This window comes from Oncorhynchus keta, unplaced genomic scaffold (assembly GCF_023373465.1).
Source record: "Oncorhynchus keta strain PuntledgeMale-10-30-2019 unplaced genomic scaffold, Oket_V2 Un_contig_5916_pilon_pilon, whole genome shotgun sequence".
Lineage (NCBI taxonomy): Eukaryota > Metazoa > Chordata > Actinopteri > Salmoniformes > Salmonidae > Oncorhynchus > Oncorhynchus keta.
The window spans coordinates 133,940-148,427 of NW_026288583.1; the positions used below are offsets into that span (position 1 = coordinate 133,940).

Consider the following 14,488-nt stretch of genomic DNA (forward strand, 5'->3'; position numbering starts at 1 on the left):
TTGTCTGGGCTTGCTCCCGGCGCCCAAGTGGGTGGGTCTATCCCCTCCCAGGCCCACCCATGGCTCTGCCCTTGCCCAGTCATGTGAAATCCATAGATTAGGGCCTAATGAATTTATTTCAATTGACTAATTCCCTTATATGAACTGTAACACAGTAAAAGCGTTGAAATGGCTGCGTGTTGCATTTACATTTTTGTTCAGTATACCTTTGTATTTTTTACAATTTCCAATATCCAACTTTCACACTTGAGCTGAAACAGAATGTAATATATGTCTAAAATAATGTGAGGTTATGAACACACACACAAAGGCAGAGTCAGTTTCCCCTTGAAATGTAGATGACAACTGCTGCTCTAATGTGAAACATTCACCCATTATATAAATAAGGGTCTGAAGAACTGTATTAAGAAAAGTATTCTCTCTCTCTCTCTGTGTACCTCATGCAGAAGGCACTTGTCAATGAGCTGCATATAGGAGCTGATGTTCTCTTCATCTGGCCTGGACACCAGGAGCTGTGTGCAAACTGGAGAGAGGGGAGAGAGAGGGGGGAAAGGGAGGACGAAAAATGAGAGGAGAGAGAAGAGGGTAGAAAATGAAAGAAAGAGAGCGGGTGAATTACTTTCCCCAAAGCAGGGGGATTTAAGGACACAGGGTTTGAGCAAGTGGAAACGTGGCCACACTGATTTCCATATTCCATATTTCTTCCAAAATGTCCACTGTTTGTTCAGTACATAGCACTGAGGTGGTTAGGGAGAGGAAGGGAAGACTATGGGAAGTCAAGAAACCCAACACAGGCTTCCTATTAGGCTAAATTACAATATTTGGGACCATATGGTGGACTAATGAAAAATATGAAAATGGTTTTGAAGTTAAATAGTGACCACATTGTGACACCAGGTGTTTGGTTTCTTTCTGTGCAGTGTATCACACAAATGTGACATGCGAGTGACAACGTTACGACAACTTAACTTCCCAATCTATGGGACTAGATCCTCTACCTTTGCCCATGACGCGAGTGAACTGGCCGGGGATGTCCCCCTCGGCGATAAGGGTAACCCCCGTCTCCCCTTCCCCTCCTCCGGGGGCCAGGTGAGAGCCCGAGGCGGCCCTGCTCTTCCCCTCAAGGCTCAACAGGGGTTGCTGTGTGGTCGAGGAGGGCAACGACTCGTCGCTGGCCACAGCCTTGATGGGCGTCAGGATCATCTGGTGGAGCTCGGCAAGAGGGGCGCGCAGGTTACTCCCTTCCAACACGTCCTGGGAAAGGAGAGAGAAAATTAAAGGGAAAGAGAATGTGAGAGAGAAAAGGAAGGAGGAGGGAACAAAGTGATAGAAGGAGAGAGAATTAAGGAATGGGAGCAAGAGAGGGAAGGTCACAAAGGGGTACAGTAAAGATGGAGTGAAAGAGAGGAGAGCAGGGGAGGAGGAGATATAGCAGAGAGAAGGGAGAAAGGAAATTAGTCAGCATGAGCTATAATTTCATTTTATTTATTTATTTTTATTTCACCTTTATTTAACCAGGTAGGCAAGTTGAGAACAAGTTCTCATTTACAATTGCGACCTGGCCAAGATAAAGCAAAGCAGTTCGACACATACAACGACACAGAGTTAAACATGGAGTAAAACTAAACAAACATACAGTATAAACAAGTCTATATACGATGTGAGCAAATGAGGTGAGATAAGAGAGGTAAAGGCAAAAAATGGCCATGGTGGCATACAATATAGCAAGTAAAACACTGGAATGGTAGATTTGCAGTGGAAGAACGTGCAAAGTAGAAATAAAAATAATGGGGTGCAAAGGAGCAAAATGAATTAATTAATGAAATACAGTAGGGAAAGAGGTAGTTGTTTGGGCTAAATTATAGGTGGGCTATGACAGGTGCAGTAATCTGTGAGCTGCTCTGACAGTTGGTGCTTAAAGCTAGTGAGGGAGATAAGTGTTTCCAGTTTCAGAGATTTTTGTAGTTCGTTCCAGTCATTGGCAGCAGAGAACTGGAAGGAGAGGCAGCCAAAGCAAGAATTGGTTTTGGGGGTGACTAGAGAGATATACCTGCTGGAGCGTGTGCTACAGGTGGGAGATGCTATGGTGACCAGCGAGCTGAGATAAGGGGGGACTTTACCTAGCAGGGTCTTGTAGATGACATGGAGCCAGTGGGTTTGGCGACGAGTATGAAGCGAGGGCCAGCCAACGAGAGCGTACAGGTCGCAATGGTGGGTAGTATATGGGGCTTTGGTGACAAAACTGATTGCACTGTGATAGACTGCATCCAATTTTTTGAGTAGGTAATTGGAGGCTATTTTGTAAATGACATCGCCAAAGTCGAGGATTGGTAGGATGGTCAGTTTTACAAGGGTATGTTTGGCAGGATGAGTGAAGGATGCTTTGTTGCGAAATAGGAAGCCAATTCTAGATTTAACTTTGGATTGGAGATGTTTGATATGGGTCTGGAAGGAGAGTTTACAGTCTAACCAGACACCTAAATATTTGTAGTTGTCCACGTATTCTAAGTCAGAGCCGTCCAGAGTAGTGATGTTGGACGGGCGGGCAGGTGCAGATCGGTTGAAGAGCATGCATTTAGTTTTACTTGTATTTAAGAGCAATTGGAGGCCACGGAAGGAGAGTTGTATGGCATTGAAGCTTGCCTGGAGGGTTGTTAACACAGTGTCCAAAGAAGGGCCAGAAGTATACAGAATGGTGTTGTCTGCGTAGAGGTGGATCAGAGACTCACCAGCAGCAAGAGCGACTTCATTGATGTATACAGAGAAGAGAGTCGGCCCAAGAATTGAACCCTGTGGCACCCCCATAGAGACTGCCAGAGGTCCGGACAGCAGACCATTCGATTTGACACACTGAACTCTATCAGAGAAGTAGTTGGTGAACCAGGCGAGGCAATCATTTGAGAAACCAAGGCTGTCGAGTCTGCCGATGAGGATGTGGTGATTGACAGAGTCGAAAGCCTTGGCCAGATCAATGAATACGGCTGCACAGTAATGTTTCTTATCGATGGCGGTTAAGATATTGTTTAGGACCTTGAGCGTGGCTGAGGTGCACCCATGACCAGCTCTGAAACCAGATTGCAGAGAAGGTATGGTGAGATTCTAAATGGTCGGTAATCTGTTTGTTGACTTGGCTTTCGAAGACCTTAGAAAGGCATGGTAGGATAGATATAAGTCTGTAGCAGTTTGGGTCAAGAGTATCCACCCCTTTGAAGAGGGGGATGACCGCAGCTGCTTTCCAATCTTTGGGAATCTCAGGGGGTGGCAGGGGGTGGCAACAACATCTCATAGGGGTGGCAACAATTTCGGCAGATAATTTTTTAGAAAGAAAGGGTTGTCCCTGGGATCCAGTCCGTTGTCCTGGGTGGAAGGCAGAACACAGGATCCGCTCCGGGAAAGTCATATTCTTGGTCGTACTGATGGTGAGTTGACGCTGCTCTTATATTCAGTAGTTCTTCTCGACTGTATGTAATGAAACCTAAGATGACCTGGGGTACCAATGTAAGAAATAACACGTAAAAAAACAAAAAACTGCATAGTTTCCTAGGAACGCGAAGCGAGGCAGCCATCTCTGTCGGCGCCTGAAGTTAATCCTGGATAAGTGGACTCTCTCTAGTTGAAAAAGTGTATTTTCTCTACCTGTGTCCTCTTCATCTGTACTGATCTAAAATAACTGACAGGTGAGCAAGCCATCAAATGAAGAGCTACCGTGGCTGTGTCTAAAAACATTACTAGCAGTGTAATCTTTGCTTCCTCCAGCCTCGTTTCCTCAATTCTTTTACCTCCCTCTCGAAGAGAAATGGAAGGATACAAGGTCTCTCACTTGGCCCTCTTCCTCATGACTAGACAGCTAGTCAGGTTCAGACATACTGTATTGTTTTTACCTGTCAAGTCTTTTCCACTCCAGCACAGACAAAGAGAGAAAAAAGAGCAACTGCCCAAACTTCAGTTGACCGATCCTTTAGACAGGAAGTGAAATGCTGACCCCAATTGTCTGCCTATTTCACTCAGGCCCAATCCCAAATTGACCCTGACTGTCACAGATCTGAGAGGATTTGACAGGTGTAAGCAATACGGTAATATTGCTCACTTAACCATATTACTTATACCTATCAAATGTTCTTAGATTTCAATAAGTGCATAGGGAGAAGGTTTCAGGGGTTGATTTGGGATTGGGCCTCATAGCAAAACATTGTAGAAGCTTCGTGACAACTTACTCAACCTAAGAAGTTGACAGCTTGCACCACTGACCTTCTCTAGGCAGCGCAGCATGTTCTGGCGCTCCTTCAGTTTGTGGATGCTGATGACTATCTTGTGGCGCGCCCCTTTGGTGACATTCTGCAGAAAATGAATATAATTTCACTCTCAACATTCCTTCACCATAAACACACACCAATGACAAGTTAAAGAAATACATTTATTTTTATTTTTTATTTTACCTTTATTTAACCAGGCAAGTCAGTTAAGAACATATTCTTATTTTCAATGACGGCCTGGGAACAGTGGGTTAACTGCCTGTTCAGGGGCAGAACGACAGCTCGGGGGTTGAACTCGCAACCTTCCGGTTACTAGTCCAACGCTCTAACCACTAGGCTACGCTGCCGCCCCAATACATAATGAAAAGGGTAATTAATCAACGTGTTCAACTGAACATTTCTGAAATCACTTTACTTACAGCCTCCCATTAAAAAAATAATACTACTTTATAACTTGTTATAAGCATGAATGAGCCTTTATAATACCCTGTTACAACTCTTACAATACCGGTTCTTGTCTATCAGCTCTTTGAGGAAGACGACAAAAGTACAGTACTAGAAACTGGAGACAGACTTTCACTACCGTAACAATTCCTTAAAATTGCCTTTATGCTCCTAGTAAGTTTCCTTAGGTATTCCTTGTTGCTACTGACCTGTGATTCCAGCTGTTGTTCGGTCAGTGACATCATCTCGTCGTACGTCATGGTGGAGAATAGAGCCGCATACTTGTGGAGACGGAGGCTTTTCAGCCAGGCCGGCACATCTGTAGGCACACACATCAGACAAATGTCTTAGGCACAGCTGTAGTAAGTCAATGTAACGACACTGATATGAGTGTCCTTTCTGACATTCCCTCTCACCATTAAAACTCTCCTAGTGTCTCAGACTCCGTCCCAAATATCATCCTATTCCCTATTTAGTGGATTACTTTGGACCTGGGCCCATAGGGACTTATCCCTTCAACTCTTATCCTTCAAGTCAAAGCCGTGATGTAAAACACTGAGACCATGACCCTTTTTAGACCTCCTCAGATGTCGGTCGCTAGCTAAGGAGTTTTGGTTCTATCATTTGCTTTGTATGTTATGTGGTGAGTGTGAATGTCAATTACCTTAGAGGTATTTTATTTTACTGCTTTAAATCACATTTCATTGTCACAGCATAATGTATTGGTAACACAGTACTTTAACGGTGTACGTCACACTTAGATTCAAACACCAGGCTCTAAACAAAGCCTAAAATGGCCTTCTTTCTTTCTACTAGAAAAGGGCAAAAACATTGACCCCAAGCAAAGGCAAACAATACCAGAAACCTCCACTGTTAGCTGGTTGTACCATTCATGCTCGTGTTCACAAAGTTTCGAAGTAGGAGTGCTGATATAGGAGCAGTTTTGCCTTTTAGACTGTAATGAGTAAGAGTATATGGATTAGATCGGCACTCCTAGTCAGAGATACAGTCTGAATAGGAGCCCAGATGCTTAGGACTACTTGTGCATATTGGTAATGGTTCAAGGTTATACGGGGTACACTAGGAACCAGATGTCACTGTATCTGTGTCCTGAGACTGCGCATGCAACAGGGTCTTATAGAAAGCCACATATAGGCAACATCAGAGACCGATAAGAGCATGTACGCTCCTGTCCTGACAGTACTCTGTCGTCGCTAGTCAAGCCATATTGGAGCCCTTAACATGAGCGGTGGTGGTGCATAATAACTTAAAATACCAAGCAACGGGGGTCTTGTTTCCTATTGCCCCATTCACTCAAGTGCTTGCACAGACAAGATGCGGGGGCCAACCAAACCAACCAATCAATACTTGGCCCAGAAGTCACCAGGTACAGTATTCGTACCGAACCGTTAGGTATGGGAACCTTGGTTCAGTCTGCACTGTGAACCCGAATGAATACATTTTAAAAAAGGAACAAAATGAAAAACACTAGGTCTATAGGCTATGCCTACGCTGCATTGTAGGCCTATGTTTGTTGAGTAAATCTGAACTGAAAAAAACATTTCAGAATATTCCATTAAAACAACTAGTGCCAATGCTCACGTTGTAATCAAAGTTCAAATCTGAATTGGCACATTTCAAACTGTCCATTTGTGAGGCGCAGCAGGGAACTTAGTTCTGTCCAATGGCGATTGGTGGGTTTGATAAAACAGAATTCGTTGTGAGATTTGTGAATAAAACGTTAACAGTATGTCGCCACGCTCAACGAGAATTATTTTTGCAGTTGCCAACACCTGTACAAAACATTAGGAACATCTTCCAAAAATTGAGTTGCCCCTTTGCCCTCAGAACAGCCTCAATTCATTAGGGAATGCACTCCACAAGGTGTTGAAAGTGTTCCACAGGGACGCTGGCCCATGTTGACTCCATTGCTTCCCACAGTTGTGTCAAGTTGGCTGGTGGACCATTCTTGATTCACACGGAAAACTGTTGAGCGTGAAAACCCCAGCAGCATTGCAGTTCTTGACACACTCAAACCGGTGCGCACCTACTACCAAGTACAAAAATGTATCCACTCATCACTGCAAGTCGCTCTGGATAAGCTAAATAACTCAAATGTAAACCCCCCTTTCAAAAGACAAGTCTTTTGTCTTGCCCATTCATACTCTGAATGGTAATAGTCTCAAGGCAATTCCTTCTTTAACCGGTCTCCTGGATGGATTTAACAAGTGAAATCAATACAGAATGCAGGTGAAAGTTATGTCCTGGAAAGATGTTTTGAACACTCTGTGTATGTTGACATATTTACGCCGACGTCACCCCAGTATACAAGAGCAAGACGGAAACGCAAAGAAACACCACAACAACGTCTCCCCTCTACATTCAAGCAACCCTTCTGACCGGTCTAAAGAAATTACAAGAGCAGGCTATGTAGGCTATGTTTATATATTTTTGTATCTGAAATGAGAATAGGGTGATTCCGCACCTCGTGAAAGTGATCGAGCCATGTTATGAACTTTACTCTTGCATCCATTTCAGCAAACAAGTAGTACCCACTTTATATAAGCAGGCCAAAGCTTTCAATTAAATTGGCCAATGCACCCTGCGCTTACTTAACTTGTTGAATCTAGGGGTCTTTTTTTTATTTTTAAATAACGTTCCCAAAGTAAACAGTTTCAGGACCAGAAAATAGAATATGCATATAATTGACAGCTTATGATAGAAAACACTAAAGTTTCCAAAACTGTAAAGACATTGTCTGTGAGTATAACAGAACAGATATTGCAGGCAAAAGAATGAGAAAAATCCAATCAGGAACGCAGTGGTTTCTAAATAAGAGTCCCTTCCTATGCTTCCCTATTGAGCAGTGAATGGGACATCAACGAGATTCCTTTTTCTATGGCTTCCTTAATGTGTCTAGTATCACAAGACATAGTTTCAGGCTTTTATTTTGAAAAATGAGCCTGAGCGACAACATTGCGTCAGTGTCCACCTGATGGCTCTGTGAATTTCTCGCGCAAAAGACAAGAGTTTTTTTTCCACCCGGTCTTACTGAAAAAAGCCCGGTTGATATATTATCAAATAGATATTTGAAAAACACCTTGAGGATTGATTATAAACAACGTTTGCCATGTTTCTGTAGATATTGAGTTAATTTGGAAAAAAGTTTGGCGTTGTAATGACTGAATTTTCATTTTTTTTTCTTAGCCAAACGTGAACAAACCGGAGCGATTTTTTAATCTTTTTGGAAAAACTGAACATTTGCTATCTAACTGAGAGTCTCCTCATTGAAAACATCTGAAGTTCTTCAAAGGTAAATTATTTTATTTGAATGCTTTTCTTGTTTTTGTGAAAATGTTGCCTGCTGAATGCTAGGCTTAATGCTATGCTAGCTATCAATACTCTTACACAAATGCTTGTGTAGCTATGGTTGAAAAGCATATTTTGAAAATCTGAGATGACAGGCTAAGCTTGTGAGTGAATATATTTCTTTCATTTCATTTGCGATTTTCATGAATAGTTAACGTTGCGTTATGGTAATGAGCTTGAGGCTATGATTACGCTCCCGAATACGGGATTGCTCAATGCACAGAGATACCGTGATGAGATCCTGAGGTCTATTGTCGTGCCATTCATCCGCTGCAATCACCTCATGTTTCAGCATGATAATTCACAGTCCCATGGCTTGGAAGCTGAACATTTCCCAGTTCTTCCATGGCCTCACTAGACATGTCACCCATTGAGCATGTATGGGATGTTCTGAATCTACGTATACGACAGCGTGTTACAGTTCCCGCCTAAATTCAGCAACTTTGCATAGCCATTGAGGAGTAGGCAACATTACACAGGCCAAAATAAACAGCCTAATCAACTAAACGTGATGGAAATGTGTCACTCTGCATGAGGCACACACCAGACAGATACTGACTGGTTTTCTGATCCACGCGCCTACATTTTTTTTAAGGTATCTGTGACCAACAGATTAATATCTGTATTCTCAGTCATGTGTAATCCATAGATTAGGGGGTGCGTGCTCAGTCCCCTCCTATACTCCCTGTTCACCCATGACTGCATGGCCAAGCATGACTCCAACACCATCATTAAGTTTGCCGACGACAACAGTGGTAGGCCTGATCACTGACAACGATGAGACAGCCTATAGGGAGGTCAGAGACCTGGCAGTGTGGTGGCAGGATAACAACCTCTCCCTCAACGTGATCAAGACAACAAAGATGATTGTGGACTACAGGAAAGGATGACCCGAGTGTAGTGCATACGGCCAAGCTTCCCGCAATCCAGGACCTCTATACCAGGTGGTGTCAGAGGAAGGCCCCAAAAAATTGCCAAAGACTCCAGCCACCCTAGTCAGACTGTTCTCTCTGCTACCGCACAGCAAGCGGTAGCAGAGCGCCAAGTCTAGGTCCAAAAGGCTCTTAACAGCTTCTACCCCCAAGCCATAAGACTCCTGAACAGCTAACCAACAGCTAAATTAATGGCTACCATAGACTATTTGCATTGTCCCCCTCACCCCCATTTTTACACTTCTGCTACTCCTTGTTTATTATCTATGCATTGTCACTTTACCTCTACCTACTGTACATGTACATATTACCTAAATTACCTCGACTAGCCAGTTCCCCCACACATAGACTCTGTACCGGTACCCCCTGTATATAGCCTTGCTGTGAAATGTGTGTGTGCCGGTGATCAGGGGTGTATTAATTCGGCTAATTCTGTCGCAAAACATTTCTTAACACGGAAGCAAACGGAAGAAAATGGGCAGGGCCCTATCTGAATTTGTCCAATACCAGAAACTCTTGTTTAAGTTGCAAAACGGAACTGAAACTGTTTGGACTAATGATTGCACACCAGATCAGATGCAGGCAAGAGTGTGCAAGGCAGTATTGAATCTGGTATTGAATGTGTCTGTTACCTTGATTCCTACAATGTGTCTCTCAAACCTGTGCAACTACATTATAAACTTTCATGTGCAGGCCAGGTTGTAGCAACCTCATGATGGGTACAGGGCAAATTCAGGTATCATGTAAACTCAGTAAAAAAAAAGAAATGTTCCTTTTTCAGGACCCTGTCTTTCAAAGATAATTGGTAAAAATCCAAATAACTTCACAGGTCTTCATTGTAAAGGGTTTAAACACTGTTTCCCATTCTTGTTCAATGAACCATAAACAATTGATGAACATGCACTTGTGGAACAGTCTTTAAGACTAAGGCTTACAGACGGTAGGCAATTAAGGTCAAAGTTATGAAAACGTATGACACCAAAGAGGCCTTTCTACTGACTATGAAAAACAACAAAAGAAAGATTCCCAGGGTCTCTGCTCATCTGTGTGAACGTGCTTTAGGCATGCTGCAAGGAAGCATTAGGACTGCAGATGTGGCCAGGGCAATAAATTGCAATGTCCGTACTGTGAGATGCCTAAGACAGCGCTACAGGGAGACAGGACGGACAGCTGATCGGCCTCGCAGTGGCAGACCATGTGTAACAACACCTGCACAGGATCGGTACATCCGAGCATCACACCTGCGGGACAGGTACAGGATGGCAACAACAACTGCCCGAGTTACACCAGGAACGCCCAATCCCTCCATCAGTGCTCAGACTGTCCATCATAGGCCGAGAGAGGCTGGACTGAGGGGTTGTAGGCCTGTTGTAGGGCAGGTCCTCACCAGACATCAACAACGTCGCCTATGGGCATAAACTCACCGTCGCTGGACCAGAAAGGACTGGCATAATCTGCTCTTCACTGACGAGTCGCGGTTTTGTCTCACCAGGGGTGATGGTCAGATTCGCGTTTATCGTTGAGGGAATGAACGTTACACCGAGGCCTGTACTCTGGAGCAGGATCGATCCGGTCCATCATGGTCTGGGGCGGTGTGTCACAGCATCATCGGACTGAGCTTGTTGTTGTTGCAGGCAATCTCAACGCTGTGCCTTACAGGGAAGACATCCTCCTCCCTCATGTGGTACCCTTCCTGCAGGCTCATCCTGACATGACCCTCCAGCATGACAATGCCACCAGCCATACTGCTCGTTCTGTGCATGATTTCTTGCAAGACAGGAATATCAGTGTTCTGCCATGGTCAGCGAAGACCCCGGATTTCATTGAGCACGTCTGGGACCTGTTGGATCAGACGGTGAGGGCTAGGGCCATTCCCCCCCAAAATGTCCGGGAACTTGCAGGTGCCTTGGTGGAAGAGTGGGGTAACACCTCACAGCAAGAACTGGCAAATCTGGTGCAGTCCATGAGGAGGAGATGCACTGCAATACTTAATGCAGCTGGTGGCCACACCAGATACTGACACCAGATACAGTTACTTTGATTTTGACACCCGCTTTGTTCAGGGACACATTATTCCATTTGTTAGTCACATGTCTGTGGAACTTGTTCTGTTTATGTCTGTTGTTGGATCTTGTTACGTTCATACAAATATTTATACATGTTAAGTTTGCTGAAAATAAACACAGTTGACAGTGAGAGGACATTTTTTTTTTGCTGAGTTTAGTAGTATAAACCTGTCGATGTTTCATTGAGCTGGGTGAATGGAATATGAATGACAGTCATCCAATAATAACGTCCTCCTTAATCTTAAACAGCACCGACCACAACTGCTGGAGAGGACATTCTAGAAAACACTTTAACCGTCTCAGACCAGGACACAAATCTCTGTTTCAACTGACATTGATAGACGTGGAATTGTTTATCAATGACTGGATCACTACACTAAATATCTAACGAACTATCAAACACATTTGGGGGCCAGACGCGGTCAACTCAAAAACAGTTGATGAGGGACATCCTGTCTTGAACACCCTCTACCCCCCTAGCCCCCATGCCTCCTCCATGCTACCCTGTCCGCTACGCATGAGAGCGGTGGAGTACTGAACTCACCCCCCATGCCGCTGCCCTCCTTATGAAATGTGCTCCTGCGGTACAAGCTTCCTCCACAGCATCCTCCTCCTCCTAGACCTGCGTCCTCCAGGTGCTCGCTGCCGCCACTACCCGAAGACGCTACGCTGCTCTGGGGGGAGAGGGGTGCGTGGTGGGGGTCGGTGGGGGCCAGCCCCAGCCCTCCTCCTCCCCGGGGCCCGCGCAGGTCCTCCTGGGAGAGCCAGCCATGACCCAAACCCAAGGAGGAGGAACCGGCCAAGGAGCCATCACTCATCGGGGGGGTAAGGGACACCGAACGCTTCAGGGGACTGTGCTGCCCTCCGCCGCCGCCAAACAGGACTGCAAGACACACACAAGAGACAGGGGGGGTGGGGAGGCCCAGACAGTTAGAAAGGGGCTCAGTTCTGCTAGGATACTACCATGATAACACACTGTGTTAGTTTGAGAGCTAGTAGGGACATGGACAGACAGGCAATAGTGAGGCCCAGACCAGACCTGAGTTTTAGCCCCCAGCTCAACTTTACTACTGTAACCAATTTACTGATGATTATAATGTCCATTCACAACACACTGTTCTCCCAGCCAAAGGCTTCTGTCTTTCTGTACCAGAGGGAAGTAGGGGTGGCAGGTAGCCTAGTGGTTAAAGCATTGGGCCAGTAACCGAAGGTCCGCCTTGAAGAGGCCGCTGAGCACAGTTGGGTCACAGAAAACACAACTTGTCCTATTTATTTTATTTGTCGGAAAAACAAGCAGGCAAGAGAGAGGGGGAGAGAGACATTTTCCCCTGCTTTTACACCTACACAACAGGTAAACATTGTATGGAGTCACAGAACATTCCAGAAGTAGCTTGGAGTAGGACAATTCCACAGTAACGGAATTATGCGGATTCAGATGTTTCACTTTAAATTGTATGCCAAACAAAAACCATTGATTTCCAACTCTATGCACAATGACTACTTTGAACAATTTACACTGAAAATGTCACAAAAACACATTTACTGGAAGAACTGTGCAGATGCAATGCTTGGTTAACCTCTTGAACCTCTGGGGGCAGTATTTCATTTTTGGATGAAAAACGTTCGTTTTAAACAAGATATTTTGTCATGAAAAGATGCTCGACTATGCATATAATTGACAGCTTTGGAAAGAAAACACTGACGTTTCCAAAACTGCAAAGATATTGTCTGTGAGTGCCACAGAACTAATGCTACAGGCGAAACCAAGATGAAATTTCATACAGGAAGTGAGCCAGATTTTTGAGGCGCTGTGTTCCAATGTGTTCCCTCTCCTGTACTCCCTGTTCACCCACGACTGCGTGGCCACGCACGCCTCCAACTCAATCATCAAGTTTGTGGACGACACAACAGTGGTAGGCTTGATTACCAACAACGACGAGACGGCCTACAGGGAGGAGGTGAGGGCCCTTGGAGTGTGGTGTCAGGAAAATAACCTGCCCTCCAGGACACCTACACCACCCGATGTCATAGGAAGGCCATACAGATCATCAAGGACAACAACCACCCGAGCCACTGCCTGTTCACCCCGCTATCATCCAGAAGGTGAGGTCAGTACAGGTGCATCAAAGCTGGGACCGAGAGACTGAAAAACAGCTTCTATCTCAAGGCCATCAGACTGTTAAACAGCCACCACTAACATTGAGTGGCTGCTGCAAACACACCGACTCAACTCCAGCCACTTTAATAATGGGAATTGATGGGAAATGATGTAAAATATATCACTAGCCACTTTAAACAATGCTACCTAATATAATGTTTACATACCCTACATTATTAATCTCATATGTATACGTATATACACTGTACTCTATATCATCTACTGCATCCTTATGTAAATACATGTATCACTAGCCACTTTAACTATGCCACTTTGTTTACATACTCATCTCATATGTATATACTGTACTCGATACCATCTACTGTATCTTGCCTATGCTGCTCTGTACCATCACTCATTCATATATCTTTATGTACATATTCTTTATCCCCTTACAGTGTATAAGACAGTCGTTTTGGAATTGTTAGTTAGATTACTTGTTGGTTATTACTGCATTGTCGGAACTAGAAGCACAAGCATTTCGCTACACTCGCATTAACATCTGCTAACCATGTGTATGTGACAAATCAAATTTGATTTGATTTTTGATTTGAAAAACACCTTGAGGATTGATTCTAAACAATGTTTGCCATGTTTGTCGATATTATGGAGTTAATTTGGAAAAAAGTTTGCGTTGTAATGACTGAATTTTCGGGGTTTTTCATAGCCAAACGTGATGAACAAAACGGAACGATTTCTCCTACACAAATAATCTTTTTGGAAAAACTGAACATTTGCTATCTAACTGAGAGTCTCCTCATTGAAAACATCCGAAGTTCTTCAAAGGTAAATTATTTTATTTGAATGCTTTTCTTGTTTTTGTGAAAATGTTGCCTGTTGAATGCGAGGCTTAATGCTATGCTAGCTATCAATACTCTTACACAAATGCTTGTGTAGCTATGGTTGAAAAGCATTTTTTGAAAATCTGAGATGACAGTGTTGTTAACAAAAGGCTAAGCTTGTGAGCCAATATATTTATTTAATTTAATTTGCGATTTTCATGAATAGTTAACGTTGCGTTATGGTAATGAGCTTGAGGCTATAATTACGCTCCCGGATACGGGATTGCTCGTCGCAACAGGTTAAAGAATTACAGTAAAATCTCCCTCAGTTCTTAAATTTCTGTTATAAAATATCTGCTCCGAATTAAGAATCCAAAAATGTCTGCAGAAAGAATGGGGTGTCAGCTATGACATGAGGCAAGTAGCCTGGTAGTGATGGGGCTCTAGTGAGAGGTAAAAGCATGCTGCATGCTCAAGGATGAAA

At 44.0% G+C, this 14,488-nt stretch overlaps 1 protein-coding gene across 3 annotated transcripts in view; it reads right to left on the reverse strand.

The window, feature by feature from the left end:
* The window catches only part of samd4a (sterile alpha motif domain containing 4A), a 108,326-nt gene that overhangs the window by 42,222 nt on the left and 51,616 nt on the right, over positions 1 to 14,488 (reverse strand). For 2 of the 3 annotated variants that reach the window (XR_008121519.1, XM_035743421.2), the window contains exons 4-8: positions 11,609 to 11,947; positions 4,907 to 5,016; positions 4,249 to 4,335; positions 999 to 1,254; positions 438 to 523 (exon numbers count right to left, since the gene is read on the reverse strand). Coding sequence is in view for 2 of the 3 variants with exons in the window: in XM_035743421.2 (XP_035599314.1) it covers positions 438 to 523; positions 999 to 1,254; positions 4,249 to 4,335; positions 4,907 to 5,016; positions 11,609 to 11,947 (878 nt within the window). In the remaining variant the exon portion in view is untranslated. The remainder of the gene's footprint in view (positions 1 to 437; positions 524 to 998; positions 1,255 to 4,248; positions 4,336 to 4,906; positions 5,017 to 11,608; positions 11,948 to 14,488) is intronic. The other variant, XM_035743422.2, reaches the window with a different exon arrangement.